Raw genomic sequence first — 22,624 nt, 5'->3', positions numbered from 1 at the left:
GGAGCAGTGGGCTAATGCCTCCTTAAGTAACACCAGCTGCCTGCAATTAGTGCAGGTTCGAGTCCCACCAGGCTCAAGGTTGACTCAGCCTTCCATCCTTCCGAGGTAGGTAAAATGAGGACCCAGATTGTTGGGGGCAATTAAGCTGACTTTGTAATAATGCTGCTTGGGGGGTGTATGAAAGCCCTAATAAGCAGGCATATACATAGAATGAAGGCTACTGCTAAGCTTGTAAGCTGCCCTGAGTCTTCAGAGAAGGGCGGGATATAAATGGAATTTAAAAAAACAAACTTAATCCTCTCCTTCGGGGCTCTGCCTTTGAGGGATGTCCTGAAAGAAACCTTCCAGCTATCACTGTTGGAGTGACATGCGCTAAGCCAGCTGGAAACCTGCCATCTAGTAGTACTGTTGCAAGTCTGAAGTTGTGCAACACCTTTAGCAAACACTTCCTCATGTAAAGGCATGAGTAAAGCTGAAGCACTCATTACTTGCTTCTCACAGTCAACAGGAGAACAGGTCAGGCTGGCAACCCCTTGCTTGAAAGTGGAAAGAGATTCCTTGTCCTCCAGCCAAATCCAGGATCCAGAATGATCCAAGCTCTGTTGGTTACTATCTGTTTAGCAATCTTTCCGTATCAAGGTAAGATTTTTTTTTCTCAGCAGTTTCATTTTTCAGATTCTTACTACTAAAAAGACCCAACAGGTTTCTATGGTTTTTCTTTTGATGATTAACAAGCGCTTGCTCTAAACTAACCAAAAGAATGCTCTCAAAGGTCTCGTTTGTGCTAAAATTACATAGAGGGTTTGTTTTTTTTTTTGTATAGGAAAGGCGCACAAATGGATCCTAAGAAAGAATGCACGTTCAAGTTAGAGGGAAAGTTTTCCAATCATATGAGTAAAAACAGATTAGAAGACTTTCAGGAAGCAAAACGTTAAAGGACAAATAAATAATTTTCTTCCAATAGACATCCTGTAATTAAGCTTGCAATAATGTTCAGCCAAACAAAAGCTAAAGTTATTGTTGTCATCTTCAGAGAATCTTCAAACTGTGCTCAAACGAATGTGGCACTACTTACTTTTCTCCGTACAAGATCTTCAGATTTCTGCCAGGTGGCAGCACAGAAATGCAGATTTTATTTTCCAGTTAGCGCAGGTGAATTTTCTTTAAAATCCATGTTAACTATGACCTTAAACACTTTCCCTTTCATATGAGACTTCTGAGAAAATTTATTTAGTATGGTATGGAAAGCTGTATTCATGAAACATGCTTAATTAGTTTGGTGGAAGTCCTGTCAGGGGTATTACTAATGGGATATACTCAATTATAACCTTGGTTATATAGTTTTGGGGTTTAGTATAGAATATCTCTAGTTGGTAAATTTAAATAGGGCTCAGTGTAGCATGCTGGTTTAAGGTTGTGGCATGAACCACTTTCAAGGCAGGATTCAGAGTGGAGTACAGTATGAAGATCTACTTTGGTCACACTTGTTTTTGATCTGTGGTAAGCCTTGGATGTGGGTAGTGCATTCATCCTGATTCCCTTGATCTCTCAGCAGCCTTTGATGCTATCAACCATGGTATCAAAGGCTGCCGAGGGGGTTAGAAGTGGGAGGCACCACTTTAGGAACATAGAGTCTTTCCATCTTTGGTTCCACATGGAATAGTGCACTCCATTCAGAATTGATGAACGATCTGGATGTTATTTTGGATTTATAGCTCCTACTCAAAGAGCAGGTGACAGCTGTAGCCAGAGGGGCCTTTGCACAATTGCATTTTTATACTAGTTTTGTCCATTCCTGAGCTGGAAGGCCCTGCTTGTGTTTACTCATGTCTTAGTCACTTCCTGATTGGACTACTGCAAAACATACTTCATGGGGCATATGTAGTCCTTGAAGACTATCTAAGCTTCAAAAACGGTACCTCTCGTCCACTCTATGCTTCTTCCATTTGTGCGCCTTTCCTATGCAAGATAGTGTTAGTCAGGAAGGAGAAAACATAGTGTCTCTCTTGTAAGTAGAGGCAGAGACCGGTTGTTTTTAGATATCTGAAGGGATTGGGGAACTGGATCAGAATTTACTGTATAATATGCATACTTGGGCCTCATCATCCAGAATCAGCACTGTGGCATGGAAGGAGATGCCTTTAACGTTCTCCCACCTCTTTCTCCAACCCTGCTATTTGCAATAAAGCATGTGTGCTTAACTGGAGTTTGGGATACTACCTTACCTGTTCATCTTCCAAACTCAATTCCTCACATGCTACCTCTCTCCCCCGCATCTCATAATAATAATAATAATAATAATAATAATAATAATAATAATAATAATAATAATAATAATAATAATAATAATAATAATAATAATGATGATGATGATGATGATGATGATGATGATGATGTTGGAAGGGATCTTGGAGGTCATCTAGTCCACCCCCCTGCTCAGGCAGGAAACCCTATACCATTTCAGACAAGTGGCTTTTCAATCTCTTCTTAAAAACTTCCAGTGTTGGAGCATTCACCACTTCTGGAGGCAGGTTGCTCCACTGGTTAATTGTTCTAACTGTCAAGAAGTTTCTCCCTAGTTCTAGGTTGCTTCTCTTCTTGACTAGTTTCCATCTGTTGCTTCTTGTCCTGCTTTCAGGTCCTTTGGAGAATAGCTTGACTCCCTCTTCTTTGTGGCAGCCCCTGAGATACTGGAACACTGCTATCATGTCACCCCTCCCCCTTCTCTTTGTTAAACTACACACAGGGAAGGAGACGATTCCACACAGGGAAGGAGGCACTGTGTTATTTCAGGCCAAATCATTCTTTGTGTGAACCCCATTTGAAGTTAGCTCACAGGTTCCTCACATCAGTCCATTTTCTTATGAAAAGTTAAACATGACTTCATGCTTTCAAAAGCATTCCAGAATTGAGAATTTTGTTTCTACCACTCCCTCTAATGAGGTAACTGAATGTTTGCTTGCCAGTGGGAAGAATAAAAGAGATTAGTGTGCCAAACCTTAAAATATGATTAGAAGTTCTAATCTTTAACCTTAAATTTAAAGTTTAACTTAAATGCAATCCAGTTTTTGGATTGGTCATATCCACTTTTTGGAGTACACACCAGGCATGGTACCTAAAGATCAAATATGGCCCTTGGTGGGGGGAGGGGAATGTACACCTCTATTGTGGGGATTGTTATACACTCTTGACCACCATCTTCACCATGTTTTGATTATGTTCCACTTGTTTGTGTTCTTCTGAAAGGGTCATACCAGAGACAATGGCATCCTTTGAGTTATTTCCACCATTCATAGCTTACTATGTAGGATCCATACTATGGGTATAGTTTATCCTGTTCCTTTGCTGTTAAGCATTCCTATGTAATGACCTGTAATGTGGACCTATTTACTCCCTAATTACTTTACTATTATTCAAGCTCAAGTGTAGGTTGTCTGCACAGTTTTTTTTAAACTCTCTGAATTACTCACCACTACTAATGTTTCATAGCTTCAGGCTGGCATTAGGGCTTAGGTCACAGGTCGGCAACCTGCGGCTCCGGAGCCGCATGCGGCTCTTTGAGCCGTCCCATGCAGCTCCCAGGCCTCCTCCCTCTTTTTTTTTTTTGAAAAAAAAAGTGGCACTAAAAAAATTAATCAATTTAAACTTCTCACAAAAAAACTTGAAAAGTTTAAATTGATTGGTTGGTTTGTGGGTAGAGTTTTTCCCGCCCTTCCTTCTCCTCGCCATGGGAGAAGGCTCGCTAGCAGCCTCGGCAAGAAGGAAGGGGCGATTTTCTCCCCCCCCCCATTCTCCCTTGCTGTGGCTAGCATCCTCTGCAAGGAGAAGGAAGGGGCGATTTCCTCCCCTTCTCTCTGCGAGGCTTGAAACAGTTCCTCCATAAACATGTAACCGAATCATTACTTGACTCTTTCACAAAAACTAATACATTAATCTCTAGTTTGCACATTAGTTTCTAGCTTCATAAAAATGTTCTGCACTTGGTTTTCCACTAAGGAAGCAAAGAAGACATATCCAAATTTTAAGTTGAAGCATGTAACTTTAACCTTGATAATCATAAGCAGCTAACATTGCTTTTTCATTTTGTGCAATTACTGTATTAAATCTGTATGTATAGTTGGAGCCGATCTTGAGCTGACTTTACTACTTTTAATTCCTCCCTTCTGTTTATTGTGATATTTAGTTGTATAGCTAAAGCACATTTATTCTTAAAAGCTTTTCCATTGGTATTTTGGGTCACTGGACCTACTTCTTAACATCTTAAATCCAAATGTTATATGATTGACATTTTTATTAGGTCCAGTTTTCAAGTGTTTCCATAGCTATAAAATTCCTATCTTGTGAAGCTTCTAGAGCAGACCTTACGAGCAAGTTACCACTATTATTGCAGATTGCTTATCCTTGTTTGGGATTGTGGCCTTGAGTTGGTAAAGGGATTTCTAGAGAGCTGCAAACCGAGTATTTTATAAGGGACTTTATATTTCACACAGATTGTGCAACCCTCTAATAAATGTTTCAGACTCTGCAGGGGGAGCTCCTCCTCTCCCCCTGCCCCCCCAAGAGATGGAATTGCAGCTTCTCTTGCTTGGTGGGCTTCGGGAGGGGGGCAGGAAGACCCTTGGCTCCTTCCCTCCCTCTTTCTCTCTCTTTCTCCTCCTCCCTCTCACCCTCTGCTCTTGGATCAGGCTGTGAGGCTCGGCTGGATGGCTTTGGGTGGTCCTGGCAGCTGACATGGGATCTCTGTGTGTGCGTGTGCGCGCGCACGTACGTTGTACATAGACCGGAGAGGCGCACAGGCTGGTGTGTGGGTGGGTGGCCCGCGTGGTGTATATTTCTTCCCCTTTTTCCCAGCCCCCCCACCCCTCCTCGATCTGTAAAGAGGTTCCGTAACCCCGTGGGGATATTTGGGTGTTTCCCCCCTTCCTCCCTCCCTCTCTCTCTCTCTCCCTCTCCCTCTCTCTCTCTCTCTCTCTCTCTCTCTCTCTCTCTCTCTCTCTCTCTCTCTCTCTCTCTCTCTCTCTCTCTCTCTCTCTCTCTCTCTCTCTCTCATCTCCCCTTCTTGGTGTCTCCCCCCCTCCCCCCATCCTTGGAATCCTTCAGAGAACCCCTTCCCCATCCCCTCCTTTTCAGATTTTCAAAGGTGTATTTTGTTTTTTCCCCCCTTATCTCTTTGATTTTTCTGTTTTTCTTCTTCTTTTGCTTATAAATGAATAATAACAGTCACCAAATGGGAAGGGCGTTTACTCGTCCCCAAGCAGCTGAGGGGAAACGGTCTTGGAGCTGCTCACAGCCACCTGTGTGCAAGGCTGGCTTTTTAAAAAGGATTTTACCTTAAGAACCTGGGTAAGGAGGCGCAGGTGGGGCTGCCAGCCCCAAGGACTCGGGTAGGCAACCTTGGCTCTTTTATGACTTGTGGACTTCAACTCCCAGAATTCCTGAGCCAGCCAAGCCGAGGAGAAATGGAGAGGTTTCCATGCTGGCTCAGGAATTCTGGGAGTTTAAGCCCAGGACTCATAAAACAGCCAAGGCTGCCTACCCGTCACAAGGGGAAACCAGATTCACTTAACAACCTGAATACTAATTTATCAACTGCAGTGATAAACACGCACCAAAGAAGTGATGGGAAGAGGGGGGGGAGCGCCCCGTTTCTTCTTCAGGCAAAAACTCTGTGCAGAAGCCGGATTGGGGAGGGGGAGGAGGAGGAGGAAGAGCTGTGATTGACAAACTGCCAGCCAAACTCTTTGGGAGTGGGGGTGCAGGATGGAGAGGAGGGCAGCTTGCCTTGGAGAAGGAGGGGGGAAGCCAATTTTAAAGGTTGTCCAGCTAAAAGGGAGCAAAGAATCTGGGCTGGAGTGCCTTGGAAAGGCGAGCAGGCAGCGCATCTGCACGGGCTGGTTGGGCTTTCTGCAGGTTTTGCCTGCAATTAAGGCAGGGTGAGTTTTTTGGCTCAGGGGAGCCTGGGGGGAGGGGGAGCTGCTTGTGGGGGGACATGCCTGCTCACATAAGTGCAAATGTGTTTCTTCTGCATGGAAGCTGCTTTGCTGAAGGTTGTATCTTCTTTCTTTCCTTCCTCTTCTTCCACGTTCTTCGCCTCTCTGCTTTGTGCCCCCTCTGGGGATGGAGGGGGAAATTTGCTCTGCACCTTTTCCTCGTGTGTGTGTGTGTGTGTGTCTGTGTGTGTGTGTGTGTGTGTGTGTGTGTGTGTTTGAAGCCTCCGTTTGCCTGCCTGGCAAGGCGGGGGAAATTTGCTCAGCCTCCTCTCCGGTGTATGTCTTGCTTAGGTAAGCTCCACTTTAATCAAATCCTGTTCTGTGCATGTGCGCGTACGTGCTCATGCACACGCGTATTTTGCGGCTCCCAGGGGTTTTTTTAGTGAGAGAACCGGTTCCAAGTAGGCTCTTTCACCGATTCAGGTTGCCTACCCCTGGCTTAGGTGTTATAAATATACAGGTGGTTTTCAAAGAAGCAAGCAGCTGAGGGACCTTTTACCTGTAAGGCATGTTCCCTCATGACCTGTGCGAAAAGAACAGCCCTTATGAAACTGTCCTTATTGAAGGGATGATTCCAGATTAACATAGTTCTTCAGACATATGTGCATTAATTTCAGGGGGCTTTTGGGAGGGATCAGATCTAACAAAAAACCAACCATCTTCTTTTTCTGCATCCTGCTGTGTGAGGAGGAAGGCAAGATGGAAGAAGAACATTACAGAAGGAAAATGACAATGGCCCTTCTTGCTTTTTGCTTTGTCCCTGTCCAATACTGGTACATTTATATAGCCTCCAACAAATTGTAATGTGTGGGAACAACTGCTTTAAACTTAATGTAAACCACTTTAAACTTGACTGTAAAAAAAATATTGTAACAGAATTGTTGAAGTCTGGAATATCTTACCTGATTCAGTTGTTTCAATTACTAACTGTCACAGTTTTAATTCCAAATTAACTTCTGTGGACTTCATTCCATATTAAAGAGGTTTCTAAGGGAGCATGCCTAACTGCACGAATATGCCTATTGTCCCTGTCACACTTTAGTTCTTTCATGTTGTTCATTGGAATTTATAATTTTTGTTTTATAAATATATAAAATAAAATAAATTGTGTTTGTGGGAGAAAAGCCTCCAACATAACATCTCCCTGTCCACAAAATGCTTTTTTGGCAAATTATCTACAACAGGTTATGTATGACATGACACTCTGAGTTATTGCAGATAATCAGTATAATACAGTAGATAAAGGTTAGTCAAGGGTTTGGGAAGGCCATATATGTACGTATAGAATTATTCTGAATCAGAAACCAGGAACTGGAGCATTTTGTTTCTCTGCTCAGATACTCATTTCCTTTAGGATTAGGGGAAATATCCCTAGTTGTAGAGACATATTCTAATCTTTGTTGGCATCCCACTCATCTTCTGATGAACATTACAAAAGGGACTTTCGGAATGGATTTGTCAGCTCATCTCAGAGTCTAAGCCAGAAAAGAGGGCTGTAGAAATGTTGAACTACTAGACTCCAAAGCACAAATGCACATAAGAATTCTGTTTCAGGTGTAGGTGATTCATAATTCCCTCTCGAACTGATTCATCCTTGGCTTTATGTTCTTGATAAATACGCTTACACTCATTCACAGCCCAACCCTCACCCATACCTTTGAGACTCTGACTATTTAGTTTTAAAGCTGAAGGCAGGCAGTTTTCTAGTTTCTGGTGGAAGAGCAGTTCCTACAGTAGCCTCAGGCCCTGGGAACATCTACATTTTACTTACAACAGGGACAATGATAAATGGAATGAAAGAAAGCTGGTTAGGTATTTTTTTCTTTAGTAGTACAGTCTTTAATTGCTGTCCAAAAGCACCATGAGAGAATGCATTTATTCAAAATACATAGTAATGAAAATAATATTAGCCCTCTGAGGTACTCCAGGCAACAAACAGAGCCATGAATATTAGTTCTCTGTAAAGTTACATTAACAGCGTCTTGCAAGACTGACATTATTTCTTCCCTCTTAGCTTTTACTCTCTGGATAACCAGGGATGATCCCCTTCTGAAATGCTTCCCACGTTCTCCTTCCTTCTGTGGGCTAAGATACTTTTCACATGCCTGTTGATCAGTCTGTGGCTCTTCCTGCTGCCTCCTAAGTCATTCCCACTTATCATTACAAATAATGATACTCAACTGGTTCATATGGTTGCTCAAACACAATTAAGAGTCAGGAGCCCTGATTTTTTTTAAAAAAAAAAGCAAGGAAAAATGGGGTTGCTCTGACCAGGAGGCAAACTTCCAAAATTAGAACAATAATTGATGGAGAACAATATGGTAAAGAAGAAAGGGATGTGGAATTGCAGCTTTTTCTATGCTTTAAGCAGGAGAGAATAGTAACCTTTTTTGCCAGTAGGGCAAGCAATTGTCCCTTTTCCATGTTTCTGGGAGCATCAGGTGCAAACGGGCAGGTACATAAAAGTATGAGGAAGATGTAAACTTCTGGCTGGGGCTACCTTTGGTATCTGAGAAGATACATTTCCAAGGCCAAATGCTTAGATTTCAGTCACTCTCTGTTAAATAGCAGGTTCTTTGGCACAGGAATGAAGACACGAAGCTGAATACAAGGTAACTCATAGTTTATTCCATGCGGAAACTGTACTGGGGAAATGGCTGCAACTAGCCGCAATATATAGTCTAGCCCCTAGGTGGCAGCCAATAGGTTTGAATCAACCATGGCCACCTGGAGATAGGCAATTGCAGCACAGGAGACTTGTAGTCTGGGTTGCTGGAGAGCCGTTAGCTGCTCCAGCAACCCATGTGGTATTCCTGAAGAGCCCACTACATAACACTCTCTACCTTAAGAAATTTTCCCCCTCTCCCTCTCCAATTTTGCATTGAAGCAGACAATGAAGACTGCCTCACTTCTGTAGGTGTTTGGATATTAAGTCCCCCCCCCCACGGGGTGGCTATTCATATTTTACTTTCTTGCCTGGCTTTCACTTGCAGTTACAATTACAATTATTGTTGCCCTTTTTTATAATGTGTCTGGGGTTAATTAGATGTTTACAACACGATAGAAAGACTAGATGCAAAAGTAAATAAATCAATTACTTTGCTAGTCTCCCAGTTGCAACCTCGACTGTAGGAGAAACAATCCTGAGTTGAATCAGCTTCTGGTAATTACGTGGTGATGGTCATGTAGTTGCTTGGCTGCAGGATGGAAGTGGTTTCCCCACTACTTTCATTCTTCATCCGTAACTGAATAGAAAATTCAGTGTTGTAGATGTGAAAAAAGGTAGAATAACACACCAAAGTGAAATTTGTTTTTTTTTTCTTTGTGAAGGTTGCTCTACAAAGGAGTCCTGGAAGCCTAAGGATTATGTAGTAGTCTATCCACAAAAAGTCCATGCGTTGCACAAAAGAGACGCAGGTGAAGCTCAGAAGCCTGACCAAAAGGTAAGAAAAAGTTTTGCTCTTCATCAACTTATTTACTGATGAATCTGACCTTGAGTTTGCTCAAGATTCATGTGAACCAGAGTTAAAACTCTATTGCTTTCAAAGTTTTGCAATTAGTTTCTTAAGGCAAAGGTCTCAACTATTTCTGTTGTTCATTTGTAAAGTTTAGGTTGTTCTGCTTTATAAAGGAGGGTGGTTATACAGTCACATATTTTTTATAGACACTTGCAAGTAAAGGATAATTTCCTCTTTTTTTAGACAGATATACCATAAATCTCATAAGACTGTAAGCTTAAGAGGATCTTATAGTGGCTTTCAAGTACAAAATGAAACAATCCAAATCTAATAAATGAATTGGCTGGAACTTTCCATTTGAAAGTTGTTGAGGTGTTGAGTTGTTAAGAATGCACACATTTTATTTGCCTATTTTTTAAAAAAGCATACTCAGCTGTTACTTCTCTAAACACTGAACCCTTTGCATTTCAGACTAAGTATGACGATACCATGCAGTATGAATTTAAAGTGAATGGAGAACCAGTGGTCCTTCACCTAGAAAAAAATAAGTAAGTTAACTCAGAAGTTCTCTTATCTTTATTAAGACAATGTGAAAAATATATATTCTTGGATCCAGTCCAAGAGAAATTAAAATTGTATTGCTTTGTTTGGGAAATTAAAACTAAATTAAATGATTTAATTTAGTTAAATTAAATATTATTGTAAAGAAGAAGGGGATATGGTTAGTGAACATGTTAATTATGTCTTACCCAGGAATTGAAAATTTATTTTTTCCTGCTTTCTATGGTACAGTGCTGGACTATAACAACTCTAGGTAAAGTTGAACCATTCATGGCTCATAAACGTCTGTCCCTTGAATTACCTAAGTTACCGGTAGTTATAAAATATTGCAGAGATTTAAAAAATGATTGCTTCCACATTTATGCTGTTCCACAGACACCCCATCAATCTATATAACTTTTCCTAAGAGTTCCACATAGCTGCTCAACTTACATTAGAGGTTACATGTTGAAGCATGAAAGGCATGAAATGTCATGTCTTATTAAGATGGCTTGAAAAGGGGACAAGACCTAAAACCCCCAGATTTCAACACACCTTTTTGTTGTTGTTAAGAATGCCATTTCATTCTTCTCAGTGGTTCTCCATTTGAACTGTAAATCAAGATATTAATAAAGATAATAAATGGATTTGCCACCTGGCTTATATCTGTATAATAACTAACCAGCGGAACAGGTTTTGGATCTTTCACTGACTCGTCTAGCCAGGCCTTAGCATTTTTATTAGCAGCTTTGTTTCAATAGGGGGGATAGACATGGACTGAAAGTATTTCTACCATGTAAATAAACTACTTCTACTGCTAAAAGAAGGCGTGCTGTTTTCATTGCCTTAAATACAGTAAATGTCACATCAAAGTTGAAATCAGTATAACAGCCACTGCACTGTAATACATGGGAACAGTTTAGAATCTCTGCAGTCCTGATGTAATTTAATATTAACATTAAGACCCAGATTCATCTTGAATGCTTTGGGAATGATTTCCTGCTTTTGATTTTAGAATACATTTTTCTATTCATCATATTATAAGTGCCCTCTAAATGTACACGAATCTTATTATTAAGGATGAACTGTAAAGAAACTGCCCTATGTGGGTGTCACTTTATCTTATACTGTTGAGACATTTCATGTTAAATTAGATGATATCTGTTTTAGAAATGGTTGTGCTACCCTTTCCCATTGTCTAAATATGAAGGATGTGTAGAAAGTCAAGGGTAGCATCTGGATGACCTTGTTTGGGCTTGAAGAAAACCAGGGCTAAAGATGGGAGACCAGTAAGAAATGCCCAGTGTATGTCTATATTAGAAAAATGGAAGGCAATGCCAAGAAAAGTGCATGAATGTCTCTGCATAGCCAGCAGGAGGAAAAAGTAACTCCACTGTGTTGATTTAGAAGTTCAAGAGAGATGCTTCTGAATGAAGGTTCCAAGTATTCCTTCCCTTGAGGTGGCTTCATGAAGCAATATGAACTCCTTTAATCTTGAATAAAAAGAGATAAATTGCTCTCCTTTGCAGACCTAGCAGCTTCATCTGGTTGTTGCATTGGACAGAAGAGTCAAAGAAGAGGCAATACAAAATGTCTTCTTTTGATCAATCATGCCCCTCTGAGCCTTGATGAAGAGAATTGCACAGCTTCTTTGGTGCAAATCTCTTTGCTAAGGTGAATCCAGGATGCTCTGCAATCCTCTTAAATAACCATCCTCATTAGATTGAAATACCTGCTCCTTCCCTTTGATACCAAACAATATCCTTAAAATGCCATTACAGGATAGTTGTAGACTTATTATGCAATTATTTCTGTTCCCAAGGCTAAATAATGTCTTCTTTGTATTGTTTCCAGGGGACTTTTTTCAAAAGATTACAGCGAGACTCATTATTCTCCTGATGGCAAAGAAATTACAACAAGCCCTCAGGTTGAGGTAATATCCAGAGCATCTTACTTTTATAAAATTAACTGAGAATATTTGTGCACAACATTCCAAATACCAGATCAGGCTATTCAAACAAGAAGGGCTGTATATGCTTGAATTGTTTTATATTGAGCATGTTGTGTATAAGGATGTGTGGCATGTTAATACCCAGCCTGTTTTACTTATTGAATTAATAGGGCAATATTTCAATCAACCAGTTCTTTCCTATTGATTAAAAGCAGCAAACCCCCAAAATAAGTTTTTTTAAAAAAGATATTAGGTTTATATGATCTACTTTGCTTTTTAAACCCGATTACACTGATAAATGCAAAACCATTTGTTTGGAACACCAAAAGTAAGAGGAATTCACTTTGCTTCTACAGAATACAGAAATGCATTCTATGTTCCTCACACCTTCTACAATATCACAGCACCAACATGCTTTCTTAGGTCCATGGCCATCTCCCTCCAAATTGATCAAAAAGTGCATCCTCTGCCTCCAAAAATTGCCTACTCCTGGATTAGCATCTTCAAAATTCATACAAACTATTTCTACTTAACGTATAATAGAAATCTGCTGATTTTGGTGCCTACATGGGTTCCCCTTCCAGAAGATGCTAGGAACCAAATTCAACACTAGCTGGAGTCTTCCAGGTTATATAGGAATCTTTAGTGTAGTGTTAGTATTGTGTATTTATATCTCTGATGTGTTTCTCAAAGCTTTCATTGTGTGGGCTCAAGGAAATAACTGTGTAATTGATATCATAAGTAAAGAGTGGCATAGTGATTAGAATACAGTACTGCAGGCTACTTCTGCTGACTGATAGTAGCCAGCAGTTCGGCAATTTGATTCTCACTGGCTCAGGATTGACTCAACCTTCCATCTTTCTAAGGTTGATAAAATGAGGACCCAGATTGTTGGGAGTGATATGTTGACTCTGTAAACTGCTTAGAGAGGGCTGCAAAGCACTGTGAAGCCATATATAAATTCTAAGTGCTGATGCTGTTGCTAAATGTGGAATTTTTTTCCTACATTATGATAAGATTTCAGAACATAGGACAATGAGCAAGTGTGAAAGTTTATTCAGCAAATCCTGTGGTGCAGCACTAGAGTGATATTGACCTCCAAGAAGACAAAATTGGAGGAGAAAAGGGCTTGGAACCCAAAGAGCACATTTTATATTCCTTTGTTGATTGTCTGCCCATAAGTTCTTAGCTTTTTTCATCAGTGGGGTTCCTCCTGCAGTGATATTCTGTACTTCCAAATAGCCAACGGTTATTATTTGTAAAATACATTTATTTAAAATTCAATGTCTTTTGGCATTTGTGTACTGCATGTGATTATTTGTCTCTGTTATAGACGTTCACTTCCTTAAATTCAGAACAGTTCAAAGCCAGTTCTATTTGAGGACCAGCATTGGCAGTTCATAATCTCACTTGCAATCAGCACAGGTTTTGGTACACCTTAATTTCAATCTCTGTGGGAGGACTTTGATCTATTTTGGGGACTGGGTGGCTTTGTGCTTGCTGAGAGATCTTAGCTTTGGAATTTTATCACAGGGACACAGGTGTTGCTGTCTGTACTTCAAGACAAATGTTACAGATGACCCCCCCCACACACACACCTCAATTTTACTAATCAATTAAAGAGATGTGTTGCTACAACTCCCAGAATTTTCCAGATGGTATTCCCTCAAGCGTTCTTTGAGATTTTCTACAGAAAAAAGTCATTGGGTCATAATACAAATTATGTCTATGTTAACTAAAACAATATGAGGAAGTCATTGCTTTGCAGACAATTCCAGATTTCCTTTGGTCTGTGAAAACCCGTAATTTAATTAAAAAGATAACAGAACTGTGCCATGTTCCTCTTTCTTTTTTGTTTCTGTCTGAAAGGAGTTTTTCCCACACTCCTCTTCGACACGCTCAAAGAATTTTCTATTTTTATCCCTTTTTCCTGATAATATCTATTTCACACAAGGCACTTCTATTAAAGAATTCTAGAGAGCTTTTGAAGGAAATGGCAAAAGTCAGTTAAATGTCACAAGACTGGTGATTATGCAGCAAGATGTGAATTTAAAATGCTACAACATAAGCTAAAGACCCTCATTTAAGTTAAAAAAAGGAAACACATATTTTGGGTCCTAAACAGTGGTGGGATTCAGCCACTGGCAGAACTGGTAACTATTTTTTTGTTGCCCAGGCCCAGAACGGACTTCTGGAAGCAGCATCCACACAGAAAACCGGTTGTTCACATATTTGAATCCCACCACTGGTCCTAAACATGGCATGATTTAGGCTTGAAAGGAAGTTTATATATATATATATATATATATATATATATATATATATATATATATATATATATATATATATATATATATATATATATATATATATATATATATATTAAAAAATCTTATTTAAATTACATGTAATATAAAAGCAAAAGAGTCCCTCCTTTACTCCACTACTTATAGCTGACTTTAGGCATTGGTGCTCATCTCTTTTTCTTTAAACCACTGAGCCAGTGCTGTCCGAAGACATTTCTACAGTTATATGGCCAACATGACATCACACCACAGTGCAAAATATGCAGTGAAACACGCAATGCTATTATCTTCCCACGAAAGTGGTACCTATTTATCTACTCACATTTGCTAGAGAGAGGCTACAGAGACCCTACTGGTGGAGGATTTCTCCAGTTCTAACTGATACCACATTGCTGGTAATGGCCTGATATTGTCCTCATTCAGAAAAAACTCTTCCCTTTTCTTCACGTGGTAGAGTCTGGTGAGTAACTGCTTTCTCTCTTGCAAAATAATGCAAGAGACAGTGGTTTTGTAAAGGAAGCCTCTTCTTAGAGTTAGTTATCAATTTCCAAATGATGTTCCAGATCTGGTAGTGTGAAGGTGTATCTTGCTTTGGTTTCTGGTGTTGGAGAGACCCTGGACATAATGCTGTTTCTCAGGGTATTTATGCCTATGGTACATACATAACACATTCCTAGGTAAAGACTGAATGTGCTTGTCTTGCTCTTTGGAATAGAATGACTTATGGGCAACTTTTTTTTATAGCATCATCTAGCAAAGTGAAAAGAAAAATATTTTAACACCCTCCTCCCTTTCCACCTTGTCAACCAAGGCCTGATAAAAGAAGATAAGCATAGAATTTTGAGCAACAAAATTCTGAATCAGACAACAGGGCGATGCAGCAAAATCCAAGTAGTGACTCTTTTTTTATTCTTTCTGTCAATTAAGCAAGAATTTTTCAGTGTCTGCTTTTTATTTTTAGCCACTGTCCAAAACGCTAAGTCAGCCAGTGATTTTTCCAGCATGTACTGTACACCAACTAAGAAAAAAAAAATCAGAACTGCTGTTGAGTCAAATCATGAGAAAGATCATCTGGGAGAACTTCTTTGGCTCGGGAGAAATTATTGAATAGGATAAATGAGGTCTTAATGACCAATTTAGATGATTTGAAAATTGCCACATTGGTGGATCAATTGTATACAAATTGTACACTAAGGACCACCAATCTAAAATTTTATTTCCCTTTAGTTGTTTTTCATGCATTTGTCTCTCTCACTCTCATTTGTTTTTTTTTATTAAAGAGTTTTACAAAAACAAAATTTTACAATATATCCCCAAATCCCTCCCACCCCAAACCCACCCACTTCCCCCCCCCACTTCCCAGAGCTAAATACAGGATTATAGTTACAATAAACATATTCTAAATAAAAATTATGCATAATATACAATTAACCAAATTCATAATGTGCTTTAACTCCCCTTTGATATAACTACAAACAACGTGCCAATAACAATATCCCACTAAAATCTACTCATAAGCTAAATGGAACTTTTTGGTCCCATATTTGTTCTGGATATAATTTATCCATCTCCTCCAAACTGAAATATATCTTTCCTGTGAATGATCTTTCAAATAAGCAGAAATCTTAGACATTTCTGCAAAATTCGAAACTTTAAACACCCATTCTTCTATAGTGGGCAAACTATCCTTCTTCCAATATTGTCCCACCAGTAACCGTGCTGCTGTTATCATGTTCAACATCAAGTTAGTTTCTTTAACATCACAATCTACAACAATACATTTGGACAATACAACTCTCATTTGGATGCCCAAGTATTTTACATAGCCACTTATAGCCTCCTCATTAGTAAACTTAAAGCTATCTTTAAATAACATTTTTAACATGTTTTTATGGGAACAGTTTTGAGATTTTTTTAATGGCCTCAGTACAGAAAAAAACATTTCCCCATCTAGGAATGATGGCGTCAGAGTGCATGCAATCTGGAGGATCACACATTCCCCAGTTCTGCAATAGTAATAGTACAGAATGAGAAACATTCTGATGACGAGTTTAAAAAGTAGATGTAATTTATTTATTCATTCAATTTCTATACCTGCTCATTTCAATCAATGACTCTGGGCAACTTACAAAAAATCAAGATAGCAGCCATAATGGTGCCATCAAAGCTCTGCATGTTTTTTGTCTGTATTGCAAGTTTTCTTTATTGACAATACCTATGGATATCCTTGGATTCATGTTAAGTTCTCCCATATAAATTCTGTTGAAAAGTTCAATAATTCAGGAGCACACATGTGCATTGTGACTTACTTTTAGAGAGACTTGTGTTTCTACTGTGCTCATTCTGAAACAATCAATCACTTTGATTACCACAATGGATGAACAGCTGCAAATGTTGATGGAGTTAGTAGAGATGGCTAAATTGACTGCTTTGATTAAAGAAAAAATAAACACACAATTACTTTTGTTTCTACTTGGAAATCGCTTCTGGACTTTGTGCTTGAGGTGGAAAAAAGTAAAACTTTGATTTTGGGTTTTACCAATTAGATAGGTTTGTTGTTATAGAAATAGTTAGTTTATACTATTATGTAAAAGTAAAAAGTTGAGGTCTGATGCTATTATTTTATTTTACTGCATCAAAGGGAATCAGAAGTCAATGCCTTTTCTTTCTCCCCCTCCTTTCCCTAAACTTTTTCCTTCCCTTTCTCTTCTCCTACTTTTCTACTCTTTTCTTTTGTATTTTTGTATTTTATATTATAAACTAATCAAAAAAGAAACAATCAATAGTAGACAGATTTTGTATTCCCCAAATCAAAATATTCTGGAATATTTTCTGTCTTACTCATTACTTCATTTATATGGTAGAATACATTGGAACCATATTCCTGTTTAACAAATCACAGTCTAATCCAGTCTAGTCTTCTTGCTTCCATTCAGGATCACTGCTATTATAATGGTCACATCCAGAATGATACCGACTCAGTTGCAAGCATCAGTGCGTGCCATGGTTTGAAGTAAGACACTGTTTTATCTTTCGTTTATTTTATTAAGAATAAGCATATTATTACTGTTCTTGAAGCTGTTATAGTTAAAAAGTAGAACTGTTCTTGAAGCTGTCATATTTAAAAGTAGAACATAAGTTTCTTATGCAAATTACTTGGGTTCACTTCTAAACTTCTGCAGAATTAAGAAAGATTTTGGTTGGATACCTAGAAGAACTGTCAGCCAGCAGACACAGTAGGGAGCTAAATCAGTTCTGTCTAAAGGAGCTTCAAGGGCCATGTTCCCTTTGTATATAGGAGGCGATGTTACAGGAAAAGAAGATAAGTAGGTTTCAGATTGTGCACTTTGCTAGGAAGTGTACAGGAAGAGGCAAGCAGACTTTCGGTTCTACCAGAAACAACTTCTTGAGCCATTCTGCACACTTTTTCTAACCAGCTAGCTATCTTAGCCGTATAAAGATTCCAAATTTAGAAGGGCCAGATTATCATTAGCCAGATTCAATGTCCTCCTGACAGCCATTACTGAAGGAAGGCACCAAAAGTTCCCCTTTGAACAGAGACTGTGTACATGTGGTGGAGGAATAATTGAAGTGATATAATAAGTTGTTCTGTATTGCAGGTGTTGTCCAGGCATTTACTAAGTATCCTGATGGTTCTGATTTTTATCTTAAGCTGTTATTATCAGATCAATCTAATTTCATTACCTTGACCACAGCCAAGTCCTTTCCTACAGTTTGTATAGTACACCATAGTGTTTCCTCTTAGATATTTTAGAACAATTATATTTTTCCCCTTTTTTACCCTAATTAATTGTGACTTTCATGTTTTATGTGTTGGTCTATGAGCAACAAAAGATTGATTTGATGGAATGAGTTGACAGTAGGGAAATATATAAGATATACAATACTTCACCCCTACGAAATAAAGTTCTACACAAAAACGGAATCTTTCCAACGTGTTTAGTCTTAGATTTTCATAGCTAAAAACTTTTGTTACTTTTAAAAAAATAATCTAGGGGTTATACTATATTGGAATCCATGACAAACTAACTCAGCACAAGTATCACATATATAATTCATCATTGTACTGAGAATATGCAGTACAGCTTAGCTGTGTTTTTGAGAAGTAGAGAGAAAGTGATATATAAGCTGAGGAAAGACAATAAAAGGCTCAGTTTAAGGGATTCATAAAGATAGGTGAAGTTGACTTTGTTAGTTAAACCTGGTTATTCACTATGGAATCCTTTGTGCTCTCTGAGCTTAATTGTTTTGTTGCAGATGTTTCATTAGCCAGAAAAAGGGACGCGGTGGCTCAGTGGGTTAGGACGCTGAGCTTGTCGATCAGAAGGTCGGCAGTTTGGCGGGTCGAATCCCGAGTGCCGCGTAACAGAGTGAGCGCCTGTTACTCGTCCCAGCTTCTGCCAACCTAGCAGTTCAAAAGCACGTAAAAATGCAAGTAGAAAAATAGGGACCACTACGGTGGGAAGGTAACAGCATTCTGTGCGCCTTTGGCATCTAGTCATGCCAGCCACATGACCACGGAGACATCCTCGGACAAGCGCTGGCTCTTCGGCTTTGAAACGGAGATGAGCACCGGCCCCTAGAGTCGGAAACGACTAGCACGCATGTGCAGGGGAACCTTTACCTTTACCTTTTAAAGATAGGTGAAGTTGACTTTGTTAGTTAAACCTGGTTATTCACTATGGAATCCTTTGTGCTCTCTGAGCTTAATGGTTTTGTTGCAGATGTTTCATTAGCCAGCTAGGTGACATCTAATGCACTGATGATGTTACTGGTTGAGTAATGAAATGTTTGCAGGAAAACAACCAAGTTGAGGGAGCACCAAGGACCCCACACTTCAACCCTGAGGCCCAAATATTCTCATCTATTGGCCTACCACCTCTAATCTACGATTGTTTTACAGAGGATATTTCAAGAATCAGGGTGAGAAGTACCTCATTGAACCCTTGAAGCTTTCCGACAGCGAAGCCCATGCACTCTTCAAATATGAAAGTCTGGAAAAAGAGGACCAGACCCCAAAAATCTGTGGGGTAACCAACACTACTTGGGAATCAGAGGAGCCCATGAAAAAGACTTCTCGGACAAGCATGAGTGCTGAAGTAAGTCTCATACTTATATATACCTCAAGTATATAACATGGTTTGAGAACAGGAATTCATTTACTTGTTTCCAAAATGTAAAGTAAGAGAGAAGTTCTCTGGGATGGCTAACAGGAATCAGATGAGAGGATCCCCTATTTCTAAAATTGTATTCCAGCCACACTGTAGAAGGAAATATGGAAACTCGCTGAACAGAAAATACATATTTCAGGTTTATGCCATTTTCTATGGTCACGCAAACTCAATTTGGAGATGTGGCTCAAAAATAGATTTAACTGAATCTCCAAATCATCTGAACTTTCTGAATCAGTTTAGAAAGTTTAATTAAATTATCAATTTGAAGCTTCTTTATGCATGCATAGGGGACTTGGGATGGGGGAGAAACTGGTTTGAAATAACAGAATAACAGAGTTCGAAGGGACCTTAGTGGTCATCTAGTCTAACCCCCTTCTCAGGCAGGAAACCCTATACCATTTCAGACAAATGGTTGTCCAACCTCTTCTTAATAACCTCCAGTGTTGGAGCATTTGTAACTTCTGGAGGCAGGTTGTTCCACTGATTAATTGTTCTAACTGTCAGTTCTAGATTGCTTTCCTCTTTGATTAGTTTCCATCCATTGCTTCTTGTCCTGCCTTCAGATCCTTTGGAGAATAATTTAATAAATTAATAAACATTAAATTCAAGTGGTTTGCAGTGCCTAACAAGACCACTACATAATCTGGATTCAATTCTCCAATTTGATTTGAATCGTCAAGTTGGATTGAAGCAATGACAGAATCAAAACTGACAAAGTGAATCTGCTCACCCATTGCATAATATACTTCTTCCTGATAAATTTCTCAGCACATTCTAAAGTGCTAAAGTTTTAACAAGCTCTCTCCCTATAAATGTTTTCTTCAAAGAGCCAATATTTCTGAAAGTTCATGTACTTTGTCCAGGGAATATAACAAGATTATCTGATGACCCAACATTTCTGTTGATTGCAGGAAGCAACATGTCTAAACAATATTTTGCTTAATGTTTTGTTTAGAAAAAGGAATACTTGAAGACCAAAAAACATGTGGAGCTTTTCATAGCTGCAGACAACAGAATGGTAAGTATCCTGGATATCACGTTTTTTTTCTGCATTGAGCACAAATTTTTGTTTTTGTCTTTTTTAATGTGGGCATTTTTGAAGGCATTACCAAACACAACATTCTAACTATGTTTTTATCCTAAAATGTGCTTTAAAGTATATATATATATATATGATTGGACCCAGCTCCTATTTACAAAGTTAAGGCACATTTGAAATATAATTATTCTCTGATTTGTACTAAGCTGTTCCTGGACTTTATCTAAATTTTAATGATAGTTTATCTAGAAATGCCAAGAACAGGAAGCTGAAGTTAGTTAACACGGAGAACATAAATAAAGTTTTTAAGTAGAGAAAAGAGACAAAGAGAATCATATCTCTCTTCTACCTGGGCAATCTAGTTTTCCAAAATCCAGAGCAAAATTCATGAGGAGAATTTTAAATTGGTGGGTAGCCTATCTGGATGTATTGCTTTCTCCTATTCTCTCATTTATTTCAAAACTTTTACATTCAAGTTGGTTTTTAATTGTACTGAAATAGTAATTGATGCTTTTGCATCCATTCCTCCCAGAATATTTTTTTCATTTATACTTTTGCTTGATATAATTTTGGAAAATAAGTTTCCCTAACAGAAAATATTTTACTTAATTTATTTTTTTAACAAATATTTTATTAATTTTCTATTTTTACAATCAAGTAATAGACAATGTGTTGACTGGGTCAGTTACTAATTCAGTGGTACATATAAGCTTCCTCAAACTCAATCCAACATTGCACCATCCAATACATCCTCTCTTCTTCCGGTAAAAGACATGTTCACATACTAAGGAAATACATTTTTTATTGTTTTTAATAAATATACAGTTGAATATAATATTTCACTTTATTTTTATGGGCATACTGTATGCATTTGAAATTGATTTCCTCGTTATATGTGTCTGTGCATGTATGAATTTCAATTTATAACCAAATTTTAGTAAATAAATTGATTCAAGAAGTAAAAATTATACACTGTTAAAGTTCCTACTATCACTCAAATTAAGTCTACCACCAGTAGCTCGAATAAAAACTAACCTCTGGCTAATAGACAAGTAAGATCCACATTTGACTTAGCCAACCTCATTTGTAGCAATGCAGCATTTGCAGTAAAATAACTCTTGGTGGTATTTGAACTCTCTGAATATGTGCACATTTCCCCCCCCCCAGTAAAATAAAACTATGTTCATGAACTCAGTAAATTCTCAGATACCAGTCTGAGTTTCCCCTTTTAATACTATTGCAAAAGGGAACATCTTATGCAAATTCTTTTCAGGGAAATTGATCTAGGGCTGGTAGTATTTAAATTCAGTTTGTAGTGAGGAATGCGTGTCTCTCACTTCTCTGAACAAGGAAATATAGTGTCCACTTTAGGAAAGGTTTTCAAATTTTCTCCAACCAAGAGGAAAGGCCAATAGTGATGCTGAGAAATGAATACTCTTAATATATTAATGTAGATTCAAAGGTAGGGTTATAAAATCAGCACAGAAGAATTCATTGGAGTGCTTAGATATAGAATTATTATTTTTGTCTGAATCAACAATTGCAATGTGTGTGTTTGTGTGTGTGTGTGTGTGTTTTAAAAAGTCTCTCTCTTTCCCTGACATATTCTTTCTCTGACTTTCCTTCAATCCCTCCATTCTAAAATTATGGTCTCTTCTTAACCTTTTTGTCTTTTCTGTAGTTCAGGAAGTACAGCCGCAACATCACTGCTGTAAAGATGAAAATATTTGATATAGTCAATTACATAAATATGGTAAGAGGACTTGGCAAAAGTTAATTTGCTTTTTAGATTTAAACCTCTCCCTCCCCCAACCCAGATTTTCACTGTGTTTATACAACAAAATTAGTCAGGTAACAAGACCTAGGAAATGGACTTCTACAAGAATGCTAGCTTTTGTGGCTTCAAGTGCAGGAAAGCTGGATCATTTGGTAAGCTTGTGATCCAGCATGCAAGCACATCTAAGAAAATGGGCTGGTTCAGTAACTAGGTGAATAAGTATGTTATATGAATACAGGCACTGTGTTGGGAGGATACAAGTCTAAAACTGTTGCAAGAATTCAATCAGTGCTACATCTCTGTAGCTGGATTCTTTCAGGGCTGTGGTTAATCTTTTGAACTTGGAGATTAGAAAGAAATGGACCGAG

At 38.6% G+C, this 22,624-nt stretch overlaps 1 protein-coding gene across 1 annotated transcript in view; it reads left to right on the top strand.

Annotated features, from left to right (window-relative positions):
- Positions 1-541: 541 nt before the first annotated feature.
- Positions 542-22,624, top strand: part of LOC308671397 (zinc metalloproteinase-disintegrin-like NaMP) — a 47,428-nt gene continuing 25,345 nt past the window's right edge. Inside the window, exons 1-8 of the mRNA XM_081333550.1 lie at positions 542-639; positions 9,321-9,433; positions 9,920-9,996; positions 11,843-11,921; positions 17,182-17,258; positions 19,170-19,365; positions 20,396-20,458; positions 22,161-22,232. Of these exons, the coding sequence (XP_081189676.1) occupies positions 588-639; positions 9,321-9,433; positions 9,920-9,996; positions 11,843-11,921; positions 17,182-17,258; positions 19,170-19,365; positions 20,396-20,458; positions 22,161-22,232 (729 nt within the window). The 5' untranslated portion in view covers positions 542-587. The remainder of the gene's footprint in view (positions 640-9,320; positions 9,434-9,919; positions 9,997-11,842; positions 11,922-17,181; positions 17,259-19,169; positions 19,366-20,395; positions 20,459-22,160; positions 22,233-22,624) is intronic.

This window comes from Vipera berus (assembly GCF_964194415.1).
Source record: "Vipera berus genome assembly, chromosome: 8".
Lineage (NCBI taxonomy): Eukaryota > Metazoa > Chordata > Lepidosauria > Squamata > Viperidae > Vipera > Vipera berus.
The sequence above is the reverse complement of the archived record's forward strand: the minus strand, read 5'-3'. Positions and strand labels throughout refer to the sequence as shown.